The sequence below is a fragment of the Musa acuminata genome, chromosome BXJ3-8, assembly GCF_036884655.1.
Source record: "Musa acuminata AAA Group cultivar baxijiao chromosome BXJ3-8, Cavendish_Baxijiao_AAA, whole genome shotgun sequence".
NCBI lineage: Eukaryota > Viridiplantae > Streptophyta > Magnoliopsida > Zingiberales > Musaceae > Musa > Musa acuminata.
In genome coordinates, this window is record NC_088356.1 from 41,997,489 (window position 1) to 42,023,742 (window position 26,254).

Genomic DNA, 26,254 nt, shown 5'->3' on the forward strand with positions numbered 1-26,254 from the left:
AAGCATATGACGACATATTAATTACATTCTAAGAAGTAAAGATCATTAAAAAAAAACAGCATCAATGCCAAACATCATTAGACTCTTGCTTAAAATAGAAGATGAATAGTTTGTTTATGATGGAATGGCAAATGGATTGGCCTTTAGGTGGGTGGAGGGGATACGAGGTTTTTGGTGTTCTGGGGGGTCGAGAGACGTGGGCGCAGTGCGTCCGTTCATGGAAAGTCTACGCCGACAAATCCCTCATTTCCTATCTAACCAAACCTTATGATACGATTCTTTTTCTTCTCAACTTGAAGTCACCAAACTACTTAAAACAATACATGCTCAGCGACCTGCAATACATATACGATCGAGATACTTAGCCATGCAAGATCTCGAGGCAGATGCTATTGCAAGCATACTCATGTGCACATTGTTCGAGAAACCCTAGATGCTATTGGATAACAATTAAAATCGTGTATTACTACTGCACGGTGATGTTGCAATTGAAAAGATTCTATCAACCTGAGACGAAGAAAACACTCTTTTATCTGTTTTCTTCTGTATATATATCTACGTAGTGTTACAGTTTTCCTACTCAACAATTTCTTGGAGGAAACTCTAACAAATGCTTCATAATAGCAAAGCAATATATGCTGTGAAACCACACACGAAAACAAAAATCCCAGCCACCCATTCTTCTGCTTAATTGGCACTACAAATTCTACACATTTCTACTTGTTCAGAACTCTAACTCATTCCCGTGTCTTGTGAAAAAAAAAAAAAAAAAACTTTAAGGCCAATCAGATCCCATACAAGTTATAAAATAAAAACTCAATATAAATTGCCAGCCAATCAACTTGTTCATGGTTTGCTAGCTCCCAATATCTGTTCTGTTCTCCCCACCCATAATAAAGCTTATGATTCACTAATTTCACCTTAAGAACCTTAGATAAATTAATTTTAATAAAAAAGTTAAAAGCTCGAGGTTTGTCTGTTATTTGATCTCTCTTCAGCAGCCCATGCAAACTGACATCTACAAACTCAGGTGAAACAACATTGTAGGATTTCCTTTTGCTGGTCAAAAGAATCCTTGTCGGCAGCCCTGCCCCATAACCACAAGGCTCTGCCAATGTGTCAGGCATCACTATAGAGACATACCAGATCCCTACTCTATTGCCTACAAGAAAACTAAAACAATAGGAGAGATGAAAGGTTCCTATCTGTGCAAGATTAGTACTCTATGTACTGTTATTATTTAAGCTGCTAAGGCCCAGCATGACAGCTCAAAGACGAGGACACTCCCAAGTGTTACTCTCCACGGTGGTTAATCTGATCCTGACTGATCCAATCCTCCATGTGGAACTTCTTGCTATCCTCTCAACTTGTCCATCCACACCATTAAACAAACCAACACACCCATCATTACAATATTGAAAATGGTTAATCTAAGAGGTGAGAAGGTAACCTGGAGGGGCAGCAAGAATTTATGAAGCCAAATGCATAGTGCTTGATCAATTTCACATTTGAAACACGAATGATAAGTCAACAGTAAATCAAGGAAGATTGAAGCTGGCGAAGTTTCAATCCTTGAAAACTGTCAAGCCTTCAGCTGAAAAAGTAGCAGTTGACTGATTGGTGCCATTGAGCAAAGCAAGGCCATGCCGATTTTAAGATCATCTGCACAAAAAGTAAATTGTTTAACAAAAATACTCACACATATTATATTGTTCTTTTACTTTAATAAGCAGTAACGGAAGTACCTAGAGAATAGTTTAAATATTGTAACTAGATGCAATAAGTTAATCAGAAAATTGCACTGGGTTCCCCAAGAAATTCCCAAATTTGTTGATGACTCAGCATGTAAGAGAAGCACAGTTATCAAAAATCTTTTTTAAGATGGATGGAAAAATTGCTACCTTGCCCTCCTCTCACACTGGGAACTTATTTGTGATGAAAGCTCAACATAAAAAGTACATGGGTTTTAAATGACCATGTGTTGCTATAAACTTCAGTCTGAAATCACTAATGACTGATTTCACCATATATGCCATGGTCAAGACATTTATGCAGATATTGCCTAATAACCAGCAGTCTGTCCAAGATCAGACCCAATAAAAGTTGACATAGAACGCTATAAGACACAGGATTTGGTTCTCCACCGCCCATGCAGCCATTTCTTGATATCTTAGTCTGAACCACTATTCAGCTAGCATTAAGATGTTTCACTTCCAAACCACGTCAGTGTGATACATTAATGATATGGGACATTGCTACTTTTAGGGATAGAGAAACACAAAGAATTTCCCATTATATATCTACAGAATCAACACATGTCATGGATCTTAACTTGGGTAGTCAACAATTTAACCATGGAACTTCCAAGACTTTACAAACAATATTACTTTCCTAAATTTGACTATATTACAAAACACTGTAAATCTGTACGACGCTATAATATGATCTCATCGCTGAATTATACGACCAAAGTACACCAAGCAAACTTTTTAATTGAAGATAATTTTATTCAAGATCTTTGAAAAACAAGAATAATGTATGATGAAGCACATAAGTCTCATGCAGATATTAATTATTGTCATGTCTGACAGGCTGACAGCCTACCTCCTGATTCCGGTCTACTATCGGGCAGTGTAGTCTATAGCAAACTGAACTGAGTGAAATCACCTGGTCGACGTCCCGGTTGGCTGTCAGAGTGATACCGATGATGTTTCAAATCTTGCTCTAGAGATTTTTAATTGTGGTGAAAATGGCAACAGAAAGGTATGATACATTACCGGTATTATCTAACCAAGAAACTGTTGGAGACTAGCATTGAATACGAGAGTATGACTTGGTCCCCTGGTCAAGAATGTTGTGTCCTGATCTTTGCATAAAGACAAAATCATAACAATAAAGAAGGTAAGAAGCCTTAAGTAGTTGAAATAAGATGACAAATTCATTTTGAAATGTGAACCTTGACAATGAATGGTGCATATCTCTGCGCCCATAACTTCAAGGCCATCATGACTTAACAATGAAATCCCTGATGACTCGACAACAAATGGAAATGCTACTGCTGGAGATGTGGGAGACTTTGACACCTTAATAAACCTCTGACCTGTAATCAAGTTATTTTGTTAAAATGTTTCTAAATCTGATGCTTGTTAAAAATCATGCTTTTACATTGTAGTCACAGCTTTTGTAGGTGACAATTGCCAACATAAACACATTCACAAGAGTACAGAAAACACAACTGAAACATGATTAAAGACATTAATAAAAGGTATTGTTGAAGGTAATTTTCAAATTGTCTTTCTTTCTCAAAATAAAACACCAAGCGAGAAGTTTATGTAAGCATGTTTTTTCACTCTAATCAAAGAGGTGCAGGCATCTACTAACCTGAATGAGCCTCAAATATAAGACGAATAGTCACAGCATGAGCCCACTGAATCCCCAAAGCAGCAGTTAAATGAGATTCGAGTCTTTCAGAGGTTTTGCCAGTATCATTCTTTTGAGCTGTACAATATTCAACATACAGGTTTAATTGTTCAAGTTAGTCTGCCACGACCAACCAAAAAACCACTTCACATGAATATATGTATCCACACCTTGGAAAGAATAATGAAAAACTTCATCATTATTCTGACTACGCACTTGGTTTGTCACCACAATAGGAATCTGTGAAAACTCAGCAAGGGACCTATAGATTTCACAGCAGCTATTTTAAGCGAAACTTCTAAATAGGTAAAAGCCCTAAACTGTATAGCTCCAGAATTAGAAGTTAAATAGTTCCATTCTCCATCTTCATTAAGTGAAACAACTTGATAATAGCAGAAAAAAAATCTTACTTAAGAAATGATAGAGGCCAGCGCCATGAGTGTTGCTTCTGAACAGTTGTACTTCTTTCATTCTCCCTAGAACCAAATCATGTAAAGGCTTGAGTATATGACTGTGAAACTTGTGAGTAAAAATTATTATGATATAATCATGCATGTAAATGCAGCTCATTTCTGCAAAAACAAATGCAATTCCCTTTTACATAATCTAGGAGTCCAAATAAGGACATTAAAAAGTCATTCAGACATCTCTGTCCATCATCAAAAGGCCAACCAACCTTCATCAAAAGAAGAGAATATGTCAACTGTATTTGACAAGTTAAGCATCTCAATAGAAATTTTTTCTTCACAATAATTATTAAGAGCACATGCATGTATATGAAGAATGTAATGAGATCATAATGAGTATTCGAACTTATGTCTAATCCACTGATAGGTTTCCCAAAAAGTGACTTGGACATGTAAGTTTTGTATAGTTCAAAGTAAAATTTTGGCCTTAAGAATAAGGAAAATATTACACTTGAATTTTTGCCTTATGAATATCTTGCCAACATGATAAACTCTTTATATAGTGAGCTTTAAACCATAAAAGAGTTGGCTATATGATCATCTCCTGCTTTTGTAAAGGACATAAAAGCACTGCTGCGAGCTTTTGAAGCAAGAAAAACATGTTTGCCTCCATTGTGTAAACCAAAACTTGAGCTGCTTGAAGGGTTCAGAAAAAGAACAACACAATTCATAACCTAATATGACCAGATTCTCAATGTAAAACAACTTTAACTGCAATGCTTAAAATACAAAGTTAAGTGTCATTGTAGATTAAAAAAAATTCCAATTACACATACATTCAACTGACAACAATTAAGGGAACAACTATGATACTATCCACACAGATCTGATAACCATAATCACAAGTATAAAGAGCTGAAAAAGAATGGAGAGCACCCCAGAAGAATTGCAGCCATGCTATCGACAATGAGCAACTTCACATCATGCTGGAGAATCATCAGCTTTATCTGTTGCAAGCTGCAATGAAAATTTTAGATAAAGATATCACTTCTGGATGTCAAGAGTACTGAAGTTAAGAACATAAAAGTTGCACTATATATGTAAAACATTTTTTTTTAGTAATTAGTATAAAATAACTAATGAAATTTGGGGCGATTTCCCCAGAAAATACCCCATTTTTCAGTTTTTCCCAAAGGCACCCCCATTTTGTTTTCCCAAACTGTCCCTCTACTTCCCCGCCACTGCCTCTGCCGTCCATCCTTCCCCTTTCCCCTCCCTTCTTCCTCTTCCTCCTCCTCCCTCCTCTCCCGCCACCTCCTCCCTCCCCCCTCCCTCCCCCGCCATCCCCCTCTCCTCCTCCTCCTCCTCCTCCCCTCTCCACTAGTGGTGGGGCCTCACGGTGGGAGCAAGGGGCAGAGGCAGCAGACGTAACGGGCAACAGGAGGTAGAGGTGATGCCGGCGGAGGCGATGAGGAAGTAGAGGGCAATTTTGGTATTTTTGAATTATAGGATACTGTTTGGGAAAAACCAAAATGGGGGGTGTCTTTTGAGAAAAATTAAAAACTGGGGCCTTTTCTGGGGAAATCTCCCATGAAGTTTCCTCTGTTATTTAAAAAAGAACAAGACTGAAGTTATCATGCCGATACCTTTCAGTGAATTCAGATAGCGATGAAGGTCGTAGAACTACAATCCTACCAGCCATCTGAAGAACGAAAACATGGGAAAAATTTAAGCCCTTCAAACACCACCTCTTAAATCACCACCGGAGTTACATGCACTAGGTGGCATCATCTTGGCAAATGGATATTGCCAAAACAGAAGTGACAGCAAGTACACACAACATTTGCAATGAGTAGTTCAGTTTAGCTTAGTTTCATCATATCACGGCTTGTTATTCCATAATAATTTTGAAAGAAATAAATAGGAAGGAACATCAAGTATCATTCCAAGACAAAGACCACTCAATAACAAGAACTATGCTTCTAGTAAACCTCTTGAGCCATTCCTTCTGACTGAAATATGTGAGGAAAACTACTCTTGCCAATCTCTATCAACCTGTCATACGATGTTCACATCAGATGGGAAAAAAAACAGCTCCTGATGCAAATAGATGATAATGCTTAGACATCTGAAGTACCTGCTAGAACTAAATTTAGATTCAGTATCCATATATATTATGCGGCCATTTAGTCCTCCATAGCAAGTAGGCAAGGCCGCTAACAGTGCCAACTTTAGACAAAACTGCATTGAGAATAACAGGAAAGTTATCAATTCAATACAAGAACAGAATTTGTGCACTTACTCTTGCATAATAATTCCAAAATATAGCAATAAGGGTTACTGCAAATTTGACCCTACTTTTAATGGCAAAGATCAATCTTCTGCTTTAAGCTCCCTAGAATAGCCACAAAAGCCAATTATACTTTATAGCTATACAGAGGTTTTAAGCCTGATGTACGAATAAATATGAATGGAGAACTTCCTGGTCCTGCTTAATGAGTACACCCTCGTTAAAAAGAAGATTTGTACCTACTTATTGTAGAAACATAAGTATAGATATTTGTAAGGGTATTAGTATCTAATTTTGCTTTTTGTCTTGTAGCAGTGATACAAAGGTCGTTTTCCAGATCTGCCATCATGTACCCACTGGCAGCATCTTTCTTTGCAAGTTCACACTCAGATGCTCTAGTCGGAAAGCTCATTAAATTGTCCATTTCATCATTTATATTCTCTCAATGCATTTTTCAAAAAGAACCCAAAGGTAACAAATCAAAGAAACTATTGGCATATACAAATTGTAATAGTCAGCCTATGCTAGGCACTAAATATATCAAGAGTAATCAATATCACTCATATAGAATACTTTTAGACATACACAACCATGTATTGACACCAAAATCATCACAATCAAACTAGAAGACAATATATCCAGCTTTTCCTTTCAAATAGTCAGAAAAGCACAGAACCAAGACAACCCAGAGCAAAAGGTTGGCCTTAGAATGCGCATTGAAGTTTATTGAGCACTATTATGCAAATGTCATAGTTCATTGTCAGACTAACACGACAAACATAAATAAGAACAGAAACCGATGCCCTACCTGGGTTTTGCCGATTCCTGATGGACCAACCAACTCCGTGAGAGCGCCAAACGGAATTCCTCCGCACAATGCGTCATCGAGGCCACGAAGGCAGGTGGGGAGGTGGCATGCGGATCGCGCACGATCCTCCAAGAGCGATAGCGCCTGCGGAACCACCGGATCTACATCAAATGCTAGCAACAGAGAAAATATTTAATCGCATCGAAGAGGTTGAACCCCGTGAAGCACCGTTCGGCAGGGAGGGCAGGCGATCTCGCTGATGCGCGCGACGGCCGACCTGACCTGGTCGAGATCCAATCCCAGAAGGGCCACGAGATCGAACTCCGGCAACGAGAGAGCATCCTGAGGAAGAGGAAGAAGGCCGCAGTAGCAGCGTGAGAAACCCTAAATGTCCACGGGGAAAGAAAGCGGATAAAGGAGGAGGGATTGGCGGTGAAGGAAGAGAGAAAGGCGGAGGTATTTATAGCCTTGGCGGTTAAGACGTTGCGGGCGGCGAAGACGTTAGCGATGGAGGCGGGGAGGCCCATTTCGCTGATGAGCTTGTTCGACATCGCTGCCGCCGTCGCCGCAGCAGGCGGTCTCTTCGTCTTTACGTCGCTGGAAACAGTGGCGCCTTTAATGGTGTTTTTACACATTAATCCGTCTCCAGTTTCAAAATAACATATTTATCCTTATAAATTAAAATATAACAAATAATAAGATTATGTGCTCATATTACTTTCATAGAAGTCCATGGAAAATATAGTACAATTTTTTTTCGAAAAACCTCAAACTTTCACTTTTTCCCGTAAAGTGTCCATATTTTTTTAAAAGATAATATTATTCTTGAAAATCGCTTGATTTCATGTAAAATTAAATCAGATAAAAAATTAATTTAATTTGAATCGATATTTTTATCATATACTGTATATCCCTATTTCACATTTTTACCATATACTATTCGACTTGAGTATACTGCTATAATTCCAACTTAAACATTTTGACAAGTGATTTAGACAAAACCCAAGATTATGTGTCAGAAAGGTTCTAGGATTTGAGCATTTCTTATTTCTAAGATTCCAAAACTACAACAACAATCAACATTGCTTGAGATAAAGTATGTTTTCATTTTTATAAAAATATTTACTAAGAAATTTAAATTTTGATTTATTGTGTAGATTGATGTTTATCTTATCATGTGTTGATTCAATTTTTATTTTTATTTTTATTTTTTCACAAACCTATACTATGTTTCTTGATGATTATACGATATTATATTCTCATCATATCTAATATTATTTGCTTCTCGTAAAAAAATATTATATTATTATAAATTTTCTTATAGGTGTCAACTCTATAATAATCTTACAATTTGAATTATCATTCCTACACTCAATGGCATGAGAATATAAAAAATTTAAAATAATAACCCTATAGCATGAGAATATAAAAATTTTAAAATAATAAAACATCAACACAAACAACTTTTTTCTTTGAATCTACTATAACTATTTTAGAGAATTAGTGCTTTCCAAAAAATCATCGATTTTAGAAAAAAAATCGTATTGTGCTTGACTTGAAGTAAGTGAACTAAGCAATTAACTTAGAGAATAATAGCAATGAAAAACAGAATGTAAATGCAAATCGAGTTTATAGTGGTTCGATCGTCGTGATCTATGTTCACTCCCGAGTAATAGCACTTTTTCAAAACTTTTACAACTCAAATCTCAAGACTTTGGTTTAGCTCTGTAAGCAAGAAAGATTGGGGTATTTATAGGCCCCAGATGGCTTCAAAAATGAAGCAAAAAAGTGTCTTATCTCATATTTCGGAGGTACTAGCGGTACCACCATTTGTCAGATTGATAATTAACGATACCATTGCTTGTCAGTCTAACACTGGACGGTACCATTGCCCAATCTGACATTAATACTGGGCGATACCACCATCTAGTCTAACGGTACCATTGCTTGACAAGGTCTCAGAGATTCGACTCTGATAGTACTATTGCTAGTCTAGGCGATACCCCGCCCAAACAACCTAAGAGGTCGAGCCTTAAGAGGTGCCACCGCTAGCCCTGACGACGCCATCACCTGGGCCAACAAGGGTCACTGGGCCTTCCACTTGACCCAAAACAACCTCAACTCAGGCCCAATTGACCCCTAATTGAGTTAGTAGGGTTACACCGAAACCCAACTCAAATTAAGACTTAACTTCGATAATAAGGACTTAAACAATTATAAGACAGTAATTCTAAGTTTTCCGGCTTATCATTTGTTCATTTGAACTCCTGGCGAACTTCCGACGAACTTCCAATGCATCGTCCGAACCTTCGATATATCCCCCGATCCATCGACAAGTTGACTCCCACAACTTCCGATCTTGGCGCAACGTCCGATTCTTTGGGGTCGATGCCCATTTTTGAACTCCGGCCTAACGTCTGATTCTTTTTGCTTCAATCATTTTACCTTTTCTGATAGAAGTTAGTCTTGCATCGTTTTTCTTAAACAACACATTAGATCATAAACTCATCGATTGATTTCATCATTAAAATCCGGGATTCAACACAACCTTGATATTAGTAATTTAAATCATAAGCTAATAGATAAGCTACAAACATCCTACGAATTTGTACTTTCCAATGCATTTTTTATGAGAATTGAATAACAGCGGCATATTTTCTTTATCTCAATTTTAGATATTAATATGAAACTTTCTTTATGATGTTTTTCTCAACTTTTGCATATATTCATTAAGTTTGTACATAGCTCAAAATAATTTTGTAACATGTTTGTCTCGCACATCCCTCGTAAGAGTTTTAGATAGATACATTATGCAATAATCATGATATACTACTGAGATTTTATAATTGAAAGAATTCATAAATTTCAATTACTGATAATAGTCGAATTTTCATATCATATAATAATTTTTTCTTAATTGATGCAAGAGCTACTCTTATAAATGTCTACAATCCATCTCCATCACAACAAATGCAATTGGAAATAATCTAATTAGCCATCATCAAAGTTCCAAGATATTTGCCTGATAGATGTGCGATTACATATATTATTTAAAACTTCTAAGATAAGCTCCAAAACCATAAAATATTCTTTAAAAATAATTTTTTGATGAAATTATTATTTGGTTGAGTCTTATAATCATACGATTTTAACACCCTTAAAAATAAAATTATGATCCTCCAAAATCACCACAAACTCATTAAATGCAATCTCATGTGTAAATCTTTTTTTGAATATCAACAATAATCATCTTCGGAGTATAATCAACATTTGTCATAATTTAATTTTTGATTTGATCTATAATGAAAGAATTATTGTATTTCTTACTATCCCTATTCAATCTTGGCAAATTCCAATAATACTCTTATTGAAATTTGGTGATTCAAAAACTATTAATTCAACCATGAGTTATTATCATCCATTGACAATCGAAAACCTTACAGTTTGATTTTATGTTCTAACTTCTAGTTACAATATGTTTGAAATTTAGCCCTATCTCTAAACACATGTACAAAGACATTATTTGAGTTACAAAATTATATATATATATATATATATATATATATATATATATATATATATATATATAATACAATAACTTGAATATTATTCAAATATAAACAGATCAATATATGAATAATCATATATATCCTCACTTAAGATAACTCACTAACCAACAACATCTAATACATCATAAATATTAAGGTTTAGGTCACTTTCAATTTTTTCTTATAATCTTTATTCAGATAATTTATTTTCAAACTCATCAAGTCTATAAAGAAAATCACAAAACATGAGCTATGCAGCAAATAATTTTTACTTGTCTATCTATCAATATCATTAAAAATTAAAAACACTTCACGGGAGTAAGATCCTCCATATAATGATATCATTAGAATTAAAAAATTATTTTTTAAAATCAATGAACGAATGTAACAGTAAAATAAGTTATAACATTGGCTTCTATGAAAGTACAACATGAAACATATGTTTTTCTTAAGAAGAAAAGAAAAAAACAAAGAACAAGAAGATAAATAAGAAGAACAACAGCAATCTAGGTATGAAAGAAAGGAGAAGACAAAAAAAAAGAAAAAGGACATGAACAAGAAGAAAAGTGATAAAAGAGAAGTTTTTTTATTTTTTTTATCGAAATCAACACCCATCGTACGATAGTACCTTACGTACATTTTACCAACCACTTTACAGGTCTCATACAGATTAGTCAACAAAGCTTTACTGAACCGACGATCCAAAAATCATTGGTTTTGACGAAAATATAATAACCTAATTGTCCAAGGATAAATGGGAAAAATAGCTCACCAAGAGGTGTTGTTTAGGTATTTTTCAAAGTAAAAGTGCTCTCCCAAAGAAAATCCATATTAGGGGATTTTTTCGAATATTTACCCAAAAAATAATCACTTGAAATTATGATAGAAAAGATAAATTACAATTAACAAAGCTTTAGAACTTACATACATGGCATATAACCATAGTTGATTGTCAGCATAATAATGTTAAAACTAATTTATACTAATACTCTCTTGAAAACATATCAGAAGTATTAATAAATTGTGTAGGATCAAATAATTGGTGAAAGTAATACAAAATTAGGCAATTAGAAGGGTAAATATGCAATTTCCAATACTAAAATGATATGTGTGTGTGTGTAAAAATGCAAAAATATATAAATATAAAACACCTAAAATAAAATCATAAGGGTTATTAAAAGACATTACTATCAATTATAGTTCTAACTATAAACTCGATATAAGATTTATGAGAAAATATATCAAGATTTTACTTGATGATTCACTGAAAGATGTGTTGGCAATATGTGATACCATTTAATTACCTATATGAACCAAAATGTAGTCTAAAGCTGTCATTGTTTTTAGAAACAGAGCTTGTAGTGTTAGAACTCGATAGTAGTTTGCAGTCCACAATATTAAAGCTAGTAGTACTCAAGCTTTACTGAACATCCATTTCCAACTGGAAGAGTCAACTTTAGGAGATTAAAATGCATAAGAGAAGGTCATTTACCTCGGTTCCAAGCTTCCTGCCTCCTCAAGAACTTTGCTTAGGATCATGGTAAGCAGAGTTGCATGGACATGGTCATCAAATTAGGGTTTGGAAATGTACCTGCATATCTGGTTCAGAAACCCACAGAAACCAAAACAATGAATCCATTTTATAAGATATTACACTGCTAAAAACGCTAAGCAAGATAGATTCGTTAGCCATTAGGCTTGTCATCACAAAATCTTATTATGACATAAATTGCTAGTCAAACCAACCAAACCACTAATGAAACTCTTGTAACCTACCTACAGAGAGACAGTGCCAATTCAAAATTCAATGATTCTGATCTCCAGAGGCTAGGCTACTGACCATATCACGCAGCTCCAGCGTCAACTGACAACATGCGCAAGCCAGCCCTTCTCAATAACCTACTCAGACAACAGACAAAAAATAATAATAGAAATGAGTCAGTCAATTACTCCAACTTGCCAGGTATAAAATGCTTACTCCTTGGTGGCACCAACAAAATAGAGGGGATCCTGCCAGAATGACTATGGTCAGTAAGTTAATAATGGTTGATGAAAATTTGATGGAAGAGTCTTAAATGTATAAAGAACTCTAGATACTAAATATTTTGTAGGATGCAATGCATGAGAAAATCATGTTGGTGCACTGTGAGAACATTCCACTATCAGCCTATGTTTTTTGAGGAAAAAGAATAATCAAATGACATTTATGGTTTATTGGACTAAGCCTCAGCTAGCAACAGGATCTACAGCATGAGCATAATCATATTAACCAAGGCTCCTGCTTCATCACATTCATCTTCATAGTAAAGGAGAGGGGAGCATATATCATGTGTGCTATAAATAAAATATAGTTTGAAGTAGAAAAAACACAAATAAATAGGTACTATTGACCGTTCAAAGTTTCTGTAAGAAGATACATGACTTTAAGTGAGACAGCAGGGAACGGAATACAAAACCACAAATACTTATTTTTTGCAGATTCATGCAATGACAATGGAACAAACAAGAACCATAAACAGCAGAAAAAGGAATAGAATATCCAATTAATCAAGCATGTGCATGTCACAACCCGACTTGATGAGATAATTGATCTATCAAATTCGTTTATTCTAAATCACTAGCCAAAATACTTAAGCTAAGATTAATAATAATACTCTCACAAGACCCTTATAAGTCTATCTTAGTCTTGATCACTTTCGATGTGAGACTAATCGAGATATTACAAACTCCTTCACTCAAGGGCTTAACATCCTCGTTAAGACCCAACATTACCCAGATTAAACCATAGCATAATGCATATAAAGCATAGCCTAGTGGTGAGATAACTGACCTATCAACTTCATTTAATCTAAACCACTGGTCAAAATACTTAGACTTTAATTGATAATAGTACATCCATCAGACTCTTATAAATCTATCTTAATCTTGTCCATTTATAATGTGAAACTAATCGGGGTGTTATAGTATAAGCACTGGTTTGTTTCACGGTGAGGAAAAAAATGTTGTATGTTCACAAGAAATGCTAGGTTGAGTTGAACTGCAATAACCAAATATGTGATTGTAGTCACACTCCAAGTTAAAATTAATATATGAAGTATATTTCAGGTATTGAAGCCATATTTAAGAGGAGATTTACATGGTTTAGCTTTTCCCTGGAAATAAATTACATGAATGAATATGACTAAATAAGACATGCCATGCAACACTTCTACAGTTCTACCTGATTTCCAGTTTGTAGTCGTTCAAACTTGTTGTCAACAAACATCCCCAAAAAAGCTCCTTCAAACTTGTTGTCAACAAACATCCCCAAAAAAGCTCCTAAGAAGTATATATTTCCTAAGTATATATTTCAGTTGTCTCTATTGAAACATCCGACTGGTTAGTGCATTGTTGCACAGTTTTCAGGTTCAAGTCCACTGTGTTAAAATTAACAAATAACACAATTTAACTTGTCAAATGAGAATGAGAAGAACAAACACTTTCTATATCAGAATTTCCATCAACATGGATGCACAAATTAACTAAGCATCTTGCAAAATTGTTAGATAATTGTTCCGACTTTAGACATCAAGTCGATTGCTGTTGACTATACAAACAGCTGAAAATGTCATTTTAAAACTCAGCAAGGGCAGGTTTTCATCATGAAATATCAGGGCACAAATGTACAGCTCTGGAGTATATAACATCCAAAAATAAAGTCAAACTGCAGTTGAAATTAACAAATATAAAGCAAAAAGATAGATAAACTTGCTGACCAAACCAACAGCTCATTCAGATATCCATTAGGATCAGTATGCATGTTATCTTACATATCACCCACATCTTGTTAAACAATTAAACTAAACAGATAACAATTAGATGCACATTTAATTCATACAGCAACTAAGATAGTTACTTGAATGAAGTAGAGACAGCAAAAACCTTATAGCTATTGCTATATCCAAAATCTAAAGCATATTCATTGCTGTCATGTGCTATTTGGATCTTGATACTATCTCCGACTACCTAAACCTATAGCTACCGCTTGCTGCCCAAAGATGTTATGTTTCCCTTCAGTATTGGAAAACAATTTCTCCATCAGCATCCCTTTTAAAGATACAATGTCTTCTTTCTCCTAATAAGGTCCATGTCTACCCAAATCTATACTGCTGACCGCTGGGCAATGGTCATATGTCATAAACAGAAATACAATCATAGGCATCCTCTTCTAAATTATCTTGGGGACTTTCAGCCTCCAATTCATGTACAGTGCTAACACTAGCAGAACCAATCTACAGATATTGTTCAGCCTTTGGCATAGAGACTGATGAAAAGAATAATTTTGGTTGCTCTTTGCGCTTCTTCCTCTTCTTCTTCTTCGGTCTCTTTGCCCGCGATCGTCCATTTCTTTTTCGACCCTCAGATCCATGTTCTTCATCAAAGTTGTTGCAAATAATAATATCGGACCAATATGAGTCTTGAATGTAGTCAGGTGTAGCCAAATCCGAAGAGACTTTCTTAATTCTTGACAACCTTCTCCTACTCTGTTTACCACCAATGACATCTGGCAATCTCTTATTCTCGGAAGAACTAGAAACCAGCCAATCAATGAATTTAGTGAAGAACCTGACAGTTGTATCCAGGAAACTATATGTTTCAAGAGGATTCCTTGCAGCTAAGCACAGATGTGAGAGCATTTCACAAGAGGAGGAGTCCGTTAAGTCACCTTCTTTTACTCTTGGGCTCCTCACTTGCACATTAGGATAATCAGGAACAGCACTTCTATGTTTCCAGTCGGCTAGACTCTTTTTTATCATAGTGGGTGATTGAAGTCTCTCTCCTCTGACCCATCCATTGCGTCCTCGAACCTTGAGCTGTTTAGTTTGATTTGAAGACTGTGTTGTCAGATCCCTAAGAGAGTTGAGCTTTTTCATCTTACCCTTTCCTGAGACAGCAGGACAAGAATTATCAACCTTTTGTCTCCTACCTGATGAGCCCAAAGACTCTCTTGTTCCAGACCCACTTCTAAAACCATCTGCATTACAAGTAAAGCTTTTCACACCCATTAGCTCAGACAAGCTCCTCTTTTTCCTACGGTCCTCCAAAACAAATTTCTTCCTAGATTTTCCCCAACTGTCCCATGGCTTCTGCTTCCAAGAACCAGAATCTGGTGAATCTAAAGCGGACAAATCAACATTGTCCTCACCATGATTTCTTGCCATAGCTGGTGAACTCACATCATCATTCTCTAGCCCTTGACCCAGGACAAATACACAAGGTTCCAGATGCCCATTTGATCGACGAAACGCTTTCAGATGAGCTTTTGCTATAACCAGATCCAAGCGATCAGCTCCACTACATGGGGACATAGCTAAAATCCGCACATAGTCAATTAATTTCTTGGGTTCAAAAGAGTTCATGATCCAAGATTTGTCAACAGAAGAACCATATGTCCCTTCCCGAACCCCAGCATTCTGAAACTTTCTGTCCTTAAGCATAGCATAAGCTTCGTCACTTAAACAACCGCATGTCATTCCCAGCTCTATAATCCTAGAAACCTCTCCTAGTGCATCATTTACCGCAGTACCAAATGCATCTGGGCTACCCTTCTTCTCCAAATGTGTGAAGCATGTCTGGAAGGGCTTCAAGTGGGACTTATCGCACCAAGCAAAAGTTTTCTCGCCAAAGTAGACTACCAGAAAGCGGCCCTCCTTCTGAGCATTCAACGCCGTTGCCGATGCATCCGCCTCATCAAATATCTGCCCGGGCCACCAAGGGTGGTTCCTCACCTTACCCCACACCAAGTCCGAGACCGTGAATCCATCCTTCTTCTCATCTTGAAAGGGATGCAAATACCTAGCATGTAGACCATCCTCTATGGTAGCAAGCCGCGGCCGCCCTCTCTTCCTCCTTTCGGGTGGTTCTTGTTCCTGCACATGTACATCGTGGTCTCCGACACCACCTACATCTGCATCGGACTCCGCACCACACTCAGCAGTAAGAACGTGACCTTTATCCGCCACCTTTTCATCGAGCAGCTCGACCTCTGCATCCTCTGCTCCGACTTCCATGACAACCTTCGCCTCGCCCACATCGGTCATATCGACATTCTCTTCCGTTACCATCTCTCGTGCTCCCACCTTTGCAGCAACTTCCGCATCAACGTCAACTGCACGACCCGAGCCTCCAATTCCATTTCGCGCTCCTGTAACCTCGATCGCCAAGCTCTGCGCCGCATCTTTGTCTGCTGCGCCTTCTCCATTTGTTGATTCCGCTTCCAGATCGATGGCCACCTCAAAGGCTGTCGCGACGGCTTCCGGCGTAGGCTTCTCGGGCGCGGTCGCAGCAACTGGGGCGGAGACGGCGGAGGAGGGATCAGGCATGCTGCCAGCGTCGTCCTCCGATCGATTTGGGGGCGTGCGAGGAGGAAACCCTAGAAATTTCTCTCGCGGATCCCTACGAGGGATCGGTTCGAGCCAGCACGAGAAGGAAACCCCCAAAGATCAGTCGGGGAAGAAGAAAACCATTATTTCGGACACCGAAGCAAGCGGAGTCGGCGAGGAGGAATGAAACGAAGCTCTATGGAAGGGTGCCTCCCGAGGGAGAGGCGGAGGACGCGTACGAACAAATGGTGGTGAGATTACCGCTCAAGCTTTCGCTTTCAGAACCCCTTCGGATGCACCGAACAGTCCTCGTCAGAGTGACGACCGCGAGTGGAAGTGGGCCCTCAAAATGAACGGTCCAGATGAGAAAATAAGATTGTAAATAAACCGAAATTGTATAGGATCTCCGCCATCTGTGGATCCGTTTGCGGTGATCGGGAGGTGTTCCGAAGTGACGGTATCTGTAACACACGTTCGAAACTTGTCTGCAACGCCCGCGGTGAGATTATGGTGAACGACAATAATAATGACAAAGTAAAATTAATTTTCATAAATTATCGTCCTCCTTTGATAATATCTTTTTAAAAGTATTTTTATATATTATTTTAAATAAAAATAGAACTAACAATAGCGATGACGATTAATAATAATTATCAATATTATCATTTTAATAGCTAAAACGTAATATGCATAGTTGCATCACTCAGAAGTTTTTCTTTTCATATAATTAAATATCTTTTTATTTGATACTATTGGATAAACAGCCTATCATATTCTCACATTGTTCGATTTGAATCATATTGAAATTAGAATCGAATCGACCTATCAATTCATAAATTCTAAACCAGACTATATGTGATATATGTGATTCATCAATTAGAATTGAAATTAAACCTCAAGAATAAGAACTCGAATTTGATATATACAGGCTATAAATAATAAATATAATTCTGAAGTTATTATCGTAGCTAATAATCGATAACATGAATATATATACGTATACACACAAATATAATTTTTTACTGATGTTTCACTCACATAGTAATATTTTAATAATAATCAAGTGTATAGGATGTTAATCACAATACTCAAAGCCCTGATCACTATTTCTATATATATACAACACATTGCTAAGGGAATGTTTCCTTACAATACTTACATTAAACGACATAACTTGAGGTTGGAGATAATATAAAAACACTGTTATTTCTGGCAGTGTTTCTTATTAGATATATATCTATCCACAGGCAACGTGACATCAGAATAATTTCTTTGGTATGCTTTCAAGGATGATTGCTTCGTGGCTGTCATAAACGGTAGCATGAGAACTTTGTGCACTTTGTTCCGTAAGGAAATAAAGAAGGATACAACAAAGTGCTCCTTATGTTGGGCTTGAATAGCCTATAACCCATCTCCTCTCTTAACTTAACCATAATTCATATTATGAGGGTGTGGGGGCAGAAAAATAAAAGAAAAAAAAGAAAAAAAGATAAGATAACTCAAAGAGACTATTCTCAATCATCTAGCAGTGTTTTTATCTCATATTAGATCAGATTTACAATATATTCTTACTATGATTATTTGAGGAGAATTTAGATAATGTGCACAATGACGTGATCATTATATCCTAATTATTTTTTTGTGATTGTTATTAGGATTTTGGGCAGAGATTTATATATTCATTATTCTTATAATAGATTATCTCTAGTTTACCTCATGATTTTTATCCTTCACATTGGAGGGATTTTTCACGTAAATCTTGGTATTCTATTTGATTGTGATTTCATTTAATTCTACTATGTATTATTTTTTGCTAGTATTTATTCATATATAAAAATTTATTTCTCTTTATATCCCATCAATTGGTATCAGAGCAGAGTTGTGGTGATTTAATTTTTGTATTTGAACATGGAGGCTAGTAGTATTTCTCGTATGATTAATTTGAATAAAAATAATTAGATGATATAGAACCCAAGAAAAGAATATCTCTTGTATTGTAAAGATTTGTATAGACATTTGCAGGAGGATAGTGCAAAACCCATAATTATGACAGATAATGAGTGGAAGAGGTTAGATCGAAAAACAATTTGGTTTATTCGATAATGGCTTGATGATAGTGTCTTTCACCATGTTTCTGCTGAAATTTCTACATATTCTCTTTGGAAAATATTAGAAAGTCTATATGAAAGAAAAACAACTGGCAACAAAGCTTTTTTATCAGAAAACTTGTGAACCTAAAATATAGAGAGGGTGTTTCTATTGCTGAGTATATGAATGAAATGCAGAGTATCACTAATCAGTTATCCTCTATGAAAATGTCTCTTGATGATGAATTGCATGCATTGTTACTTCTCAGTTCATTATCAAAAAGTTGGGAGACACTGGTAGTTTCCCTCAGTAATTTTGCGCCAGATGGTGTTGTCACCATGAGTTAAGTAACAAGCAGTTTGTTGAATGAGGAGTTGAGAAGAAAGAATTCAACAACAACTCAGAATGATTCACAAACACTTATTTCAGAGAATAGAGGAAGGTCAAAGTCTAGAAGCAGTCCAATGGAAGTAAGTCAAGATCAAGAAAAAATATTGTTTGCTATAACTATAGTGAGAAATGACATTACAAGAATCAATGTAAGCAACCTAAGAAGTGCAAGAAAAAGAGAAAAGAAATTGAGCCTACAGAGTCAAAAGATAATATTATAGTTATAAGTGGTGATTATTTGATTTTGTCTCATTCTGATGATATTTTTTCTTGTATGTCAGGATCTTAAGTGGGTGATTGACATAGGTGCTTCTTATCATGCTACACTGCGGAGAGAGTTTTTTGCTACATACAAGTCTGAAAATTTTGGTGTTGTTAAGATGGGCAACTATGGCACGACAGACATCATTGGCATGGGTGATATACAAATAAAGACCAACCTTGGCTGCAAGTTAGTACTTAAGGATGTGAGGTATGTGGTTAACTTGAGACTGAATTTAATTTCAGTTGGAAGGCTAGATGATGAAGACTATGATAGCAGATTTCACAGAGGGCAATGGAAGCTCAGTAAGGGTTCTCTTATTATAGCCAGTAGAAAGAAATGTCATACGTTGTATATGTTGCAGGCTAAAGCTTATGGTGAGCAGTTAAATGCTACATAAAAAGACTTCAGCATTGAGTTGTGGCATAAGCGACTGGGACACATGAGCGAGAAGGGGTTGCAAGCTCTTTCCAAGAGAGAGGTATTACCAGACCTCGGAGATACACATTTGAACCATTGTATTGATTGTTTGGCTAGTAAACATTACATGGTTTCATTTGCTAGTCCTACTTTATCAAGAAAAATACATGCTTTAGACCGTGTTTATACAGATGTATATGGTCCTTTGAGGATAAATACTCTTGGTGAATCCGTTGATGTTCTTGGTATAAGTGGTGTACTTTATTTTATCACTTTTATAGATGATTTTTCTATAAAAGTTTGTGCCTATGCTTTGAAGACTAAAGATCATGTTATTAATGTCTTCAAAGAGTTTCATGCCAAGGTTAAAAGGGAGACAGAAAGACAATTGAAATGCATAAGATCAGATAATGATGGTGAGTACGCATGATTATTTAATGATTATTGCATGTCACATAGGATCCAACATGAGATGACAGTTCTTGGTATACCTCAGCATAATGCTATTATAGGGAGGATGAACCGTACCATCATGGAAAAGATTAGATGCATACAGGCAAAGTTACCCAAAAGGTTTTGGGATGAGGCTTTGAGGACTACAGTTGATGTGATCAACTTGTCACCGTGTACAACCCTAGATGGTGATGTTGCAGAGCATGTATGGTCAAGGAAAAATATTTTCTATAGACATTTGAGAGTGTTGGGTTATCATACATTTGCACATATTCCAAACAATAAGAGGTCCAAGTTGGATGGTAAGACTAAATAATGTATTTTTCTTGGCTACTCGCATGATCAATTTGGTTACAGGCTTTGGGATCCAGAAAAGCAGAAGGTGTTTAGAAGCAGAGATGTGATCTTCTTTGAGGATCAAACCTTGAGGATTTGAAGAAGAAGTCAGCGACCAAGACTTCTGCAGAAGGATTAGTAGATTATGACTCAATTACTCCTCTAGTATATTAGGGTGATGGGGAGATATGCAGGAAGGTGGTGTAGAGCCTGATGTTGATCTACTTGCAAGACATGTTGAGCAAGAAGAAGTTGGAGAGCAACTTCCCACAGAACCTCAGTTAAGAAGATCTTCTAGACAACATCAACCTTCCAGAAGATACTTTATAAATGAGTATGTGATGCTTACTGATGTAGGTGAACCAGAGAGTTACTAGGAAGCAGTTGAAAGTGAGCAGAAAAAGAAATGGTTAGTTGACATTCAAGAAGAGATGGATGCTTTTTAGAAGAATCACACTTATGATTTAGTGTTACTAAATGAAATGAAGGCTTTGAAGAACAAGTGGGTTTTCAGGTTGAAGACTCAAGAATATTGTTCTCAACCAAAGTACAAAACTAGATTGGTTATAAAAGGCTTGGTCAAAAGAAATGTATTGACTTTGAAGAGATTTTTTCTCATGTTGTTAAAATGTCTTTTATTCGTGTTTGTCTTTATATTGCTGCTAGCCAGGATTTGGAGGTTGAGCAGTTAGATGTGAATATAGCTTTCCTTCATGGTGATTTGGAGGAGAAAATTTATATGGAGCAACTAGAAGACTTCAAAGTCAAAGGTAAAAAGAACTTTGTCTACAAGTTGAAGAAGAGCTTGTATGGGCTGAAACAAGCTCCTGGTACAGAAAGTTTGATTCATTTATGATAAAAAATGAATACAAAAGAACGGCTTCAGATCATTATGTGTACATCAAATGGTTTCGTAAGAATTTTATTATTCTCTTACTTTATGTTGATGATATGCTTATTATTGGGAAAGATATGTCTAAAATTGATAAGTTAAAGAAGGAACTGAGTGAGTTTTTTGAAATGAAGGACATGAGGCCAGCAAAGCAAATATTGGGTATACAGATTTTCCGTGACAAAAATCAAGACGATTTGGTTGTCACAGGAGAAATATATCGAGAAGGTATTGGAAAGATTCAGTATGAGCAATACAAATCCAGTTGGTTCTCCTCTTGCAAGTCACTACAAGTTGTGCTCAGAACAGAGCCCATCAAGTGATGAGGAGAAGGAGAAAATGCAAAAGGTTCCTTATGCTTCAGCAATTGAAAGTTTAATGTATGTAATGGTATGTACGAGGCCGGACATAACATATCCAGTGGGTGTTACTAGCAGATTTCTTACAAATTTAAACAAAAAACACTAGGCGATAGTGAAGTGAATTTTTAGATATCTCGGGAGGGAGCTCTAAGGTTTGTTTAAATTTTGGAGGTGAACCGCTTATATTGACAGGTTACACAAATGCAGATCTGATAAGAGATATAGATACGAGAAAGTCCACTTCAGGTTATGTACTTACTTTTGTAGGGGGAGTCGTGTCATGACAATCTAGATTGTAAAGATGTATTGCTCTCTCCACCACAGAGGCAGAATATATTGCTGCTATAGAGGTTTGCAAAGAAATGTTATGGATGAAAGAATTCTTATAAGAATTGAGGTTGAAACAAGAAAATTATATTATGCATTGTGACAGCCAGAGTGTCATCCATTTGTGTAAGAATCTAATGTTTCATTCCAAGTTAAAGCATATAGATGTCAGATATAATTGGATTCGAAATGTACTTGAAGAGAAGTAGTTACAACTTCAGAAAATTCACACAAATGATAATGGAGTAGACATATTGATAAATACCTTACCAAAAGAAAGATAGGAGATATGCCGATAGCTGATCGGTATGACTTCACGTTGAGGAGTCATAGGACAACCTCCCTTATGGGCTGACAGCCCATAGTGGGCTTGAACAGCCCACAGCCTACATCCTCTCTTAACCTAACCCTAATTCATATTAGGGGGGTGTGGAGGCTACGAAAAGAGGAGAAAAAAAGGCATCAGTAAGGGCGAAAATTACAGCCACATGATTCCAGAGAAAATGAGGAGAACAAGGCAGAAAACTAAGAAAAATAAAGGGAAGAAGGCAAGGACAATGCAGAGAGACTGTTCTCAATCATCTAATAATGTTTTCATCTCAGGTTAGATCAGATCTATAGTAGATTCTTACTGGAATTACTTGGGGAGAATTTAGATATTGTGCATAGTGACGTGATCCTTGTATCCCAGTTATTCTCTTGTGATTGTTGCTAGGGTTTTGGGCAAGAGATTGAGATTTGTATATTCATTATTCTTATAGTGGATTATCTCTAGTTTGTTTCATGGTTTTTAACTTTCAAATTAGAGGAATTTTTCACATAAATCTTGATGTTCTATTTGATTGTGATTTCATTTATTTTTCCTATGTATTATGATCTACTAGTATTTGATCCTTAATTAGAGGAAAAGTCTTCCATCCATTTCTATGAAATTAGATTATGAGAGGGACAAAATCAAATTATGAAGTAAAAATTAGTAATATAATTTACAATTAGAGAAAACTAAAGAGTAGTATATGAGCCTCATGACATGCAAACATAAATTATTTTTATTACATAATACAAAGAATTTAATGGTAACTAATATTATCAACAAAGGTACCGAAAAAGGAATACAATAATTTAGGTGACTTATTTATTCTATTTATAAGTGATAACATTAGAATCCATAGTGTGAGGTTAGATAAAACCATAAAGATTTATTTACAAGATATCCAAATCTATAAAATTTTCTATACTAATACTTGTATAGAAAATAACAGAAATGTGTGGTCTTGAAATTTAATGAATTTAGAGATTATAAAATAAATATTTCCCAATAACTAAGAAGAAGGCATTTGGTCATTCATTTATTTTTAGGAGAGGAATATTATCAAAAAAAAAATAAATCAAGGTGTGTCAACAACAATAAGACAAAAAAAAAAAAGTAGTTCAGTGCATCCCTAACTACAAACTCACTAATAATAATGGTTGCAATCTTAATCTCAATTATAAAACATAATTAAGAGTGAGTGGGTCCCACAACATGTGGCACATATACAAAAATTGAGCTTGGTCCAAGACTGAAGGGAGTGTCTTAGCCTTCCTCATTCAAGCAATTGATGGGGTACATGTTAGGTGATGCATCCCATCCCACCACCAAATCCTACTCCTTCCCCTTCACCTTCCTTCAGCTCCAAGGGATGACTTGTGACATCAAAAGAAAGCGAAGGCATAGCTTTTCTTTTGAGAGCAAAAGAGACTTTGAAATTATTTGGTGTCCAACAATGAGAGCCCAACACAAAGCCAACAAAAAGGAGACCTCGTCACCCCACCTAATGCTTCCGACAATTCTACCGTTGCCCTCCCGCCTCTTTAAACTGTTCTCCCACCCTCTCCCCCCCCCCTTGTCCTTTGTCTTCCTTCTCCTCAATGGGCTCCTCGGATCGATCCAAGAAGAGAACCCACCTATGGAAGAAGGCGCTCCTCCACTTCGCCTTGTGCTTCGTGACCGGCTTCTTCACCGGCTTCGCCCCGACCAGCACCGCCTCCCTCTTCTCCCGCCACGACGCCTCCATTCGGCCTGCGACCGCTGACTCCTTCAACCGGAGCCTGATGGCCGAGATACCCGCCGAGACGCCTGCCGCGAGCGAGCGGCTCGGACCTGCGACCGCTCACTCCTCTGTCAACCGGAGCCTGATGGTCGAGACACCCGCCGAGACGCCGGCCGCGAGCGAGCGGCTCGAGCGAGGGTCCGAGAGGCAGCTGATCGTGGTCACCACGACCCAGTCCGGCGACCGCCTGCAGGGGCCGCTCCTGAGGAGGCTGGCCGACACGTTGAAGCTGGTGCCGCCACCGCTGCTCTGGGTCGTCGTCCAGGCCCGCGCCGCCGCGCCCGAGACCGCCGAGGTGCTGAGGAGGACCGGCGTCGTGTACAGGCACTTGACCTTCGACGCGAACTTCACCGACCCGGCGGCGGAGGCCGACCACCAGAGGAACGTGGCCCTGAACCACATTGAGTATCACCGGCTCACCGGGATCGTCCACTTCGCAGGCGCCTCCAACGTCTACGATCTCCGGTTCTTCCAGGAGATGAGACAGATCGAGTACGAGTTCTCTGCCTTCTCTTCTTCATCTCGACTCCAACTACCAACCTCTACAGTCACGATCGTTTCCCGTTCTTCCAAGAAAACGCATCGAGGATAAGAGAAGAAGCTTTTTTGCTTGGCTCTCCTGAAATTAGCATTACAATTCTGCCTGTTCTCGCTAAAAGATCTGCATCCAAACAAAATGCAGGGGATTTGGGGCATGGCCAGTGGCGCTGGTATCAGCAAACAGGAAGAGAGTGGTGGTGGAGGGGCCGATCTGCAACTCCTCCAAGGTCGTGGGGTGGCTCTTCAGGGACTTGGCTAGTGACAAGATTGGTCTCGGTAGTCTCCTGACTGATGCTGACATGAAAGCGAAGCCTCCAAGGATCAACATCTCAGGCTTTGCCTTCAACAGCTCCATACTGTGGGATCCTGAGAGATGGGGCCGAGCCACCTCTGTGCCGGACACATCCCAGGTTTGTCAATCTGTGCAGAGACTTTCCAACCTTGATCTCAAAGGTTTGAGGTGTCATTTGCTCAATCATTAGTTTCATCTACTCTGTTCTTCTTCTCCACATTACCAAGCCGCACAAGATTCTGCAGCAGCGTCTTCCAGGATGAGCTTAGTATAATCCTTAATTCTTTTGCAGACAGAATGGAAGCCTTCTAACGTTTGTCTGACGACTGTTATTGTAGGACTCGATCAAATTCGTCCGAGAGGTGCTACTAGAAGATGAGACCAAGTTGAAGGGCATTCCTGCTGATTGCTCCAAGATCATGCTGTGGCATCTCTACATTCCAAGAGCCACCAATCTGCCCTCCCACCACCAAATCCAGAATGCAAGCAGATGAGGAGAAGAAAGATAAGTCATGTAAATGGAGAGAGAGATTCATTGTTACTTTTGCCAATTTTGGAGGAGGAAATTAGCCATCTTCCAAACTACTATTATTTATTGTTAGTTCTCAATATTCTTTAGCTGGTGTTGGTCACCATACTCAGTTTAAGGAACACTTAAAGTATAAGACAGGAATGATCAGAGGAAGGCAACTCATCGTTCATCTCCAAGTCTTATTCCATGTACAAGCAGCTGCTGGCATTTTAAAGGCCCCAAGAACTCAACAGGAATGATCATGGCATGTGCAGGGGAAGAGCATCTGAGTTGGTGAGCTTGGAATCCAACCATGTGTGCTGCAGCCACCGACTGATCATCTCCATGCAATAGAATGCGATTGAAGAAAGCTGTGTGTTGGAAGTAGAAACAATGTCATGTTGGCCTCCACTCGACCACTTCTTTGGCTCTCTGTGATGATTGATCAATGGA

General features: G+C 37.5%; 2 protein-coding genes across 3 annotated transcripts; one reads left to right on the top strand and one right to left on the bottom strand.

Moving 5' to 3' along the window:
* Positions 1-1,438: 1,438 nt before the first annotated feature.
* On the bottom strand, positions 1,439-17,081 carry LOC103995429 (DNA repair protein RAD51 homolog 2-like). 2 transcript variants are annotated; one of them, XM_065161526.1, is made up of 18 exons: positions 14,395-14,739; positions 12,452-12,483; positions 12,250-12,372; positions 11,966-12,072; positions 7,393-7,522; positions 7,154-7,267; positions 6,926-7,069; positions 5,965-6,068; positions 5,819-5,882; positions 5,474-5,529; positions 4,764-4,844; positions 3,831-3,896; positions 3,591-3,682; positions 3,382-3,498; positions 2,957-3,100; positions 2,778-2,861; positions 2,605-2,687; positions 1,439-1,662 (listed from the first exon to the last, which is right to left on the bottom strand). In XM_065161526.1, exons 4-16 carry the CDS (start codon positions 12,010-12,012, stop codon positions 2,809-2,811), a joined length of 1,212 nt encoding a protein of 403 aa, XP_065017598.1. In that variant the 5' UTR covers positions 12,013-12,072; positions 12,250-12,372; positions 12,452-12,483; positions 14,395-14,739; the 3' UTR covers positions 1,439-1,662; positions 2,605-2,687; positions 2,778-2,808. The 2 variants fall into 2 exon arrangements, with proteins under 2 accessions (XP_065017598.1, XP_065017597.1); XM_065161525.1 differs by lacking the exons at positions 1,439-1,662; positions 2,605-2,687; positions 2,778-2,861; ... (10 more) ...; positions 7,393-7,522; positions 11,966-12,072 and having other exon boundaries at positions 14,395-17,081.
* Positions 17,082-24,203: 7,122 nt separating this feature from the next.
* LOC103995428 (beta-1,4-xylosyltransferase IRX9-like) lies at positions 24,204-25,878 on the top strand. The gene is made up of 3 exons (XM_009416017.3): positions 24,204-24,950; positions 25,141-25,408; positions 25,629-25,878. The coding sequence occupies exons 1-3, from the start codon at positions 24,277-24,279 to the stop codon at positions 25,782-25,784; spliced, it is 1,098 nt and encodes a 365-aa protein (XP_009414292.2). The 5' UTR covers positions 24,204-24,276; the 3' UTR covers positions 25,785-25,878.
* Positions 25,879-26,254: the final 376 nt, after the last annotated feature.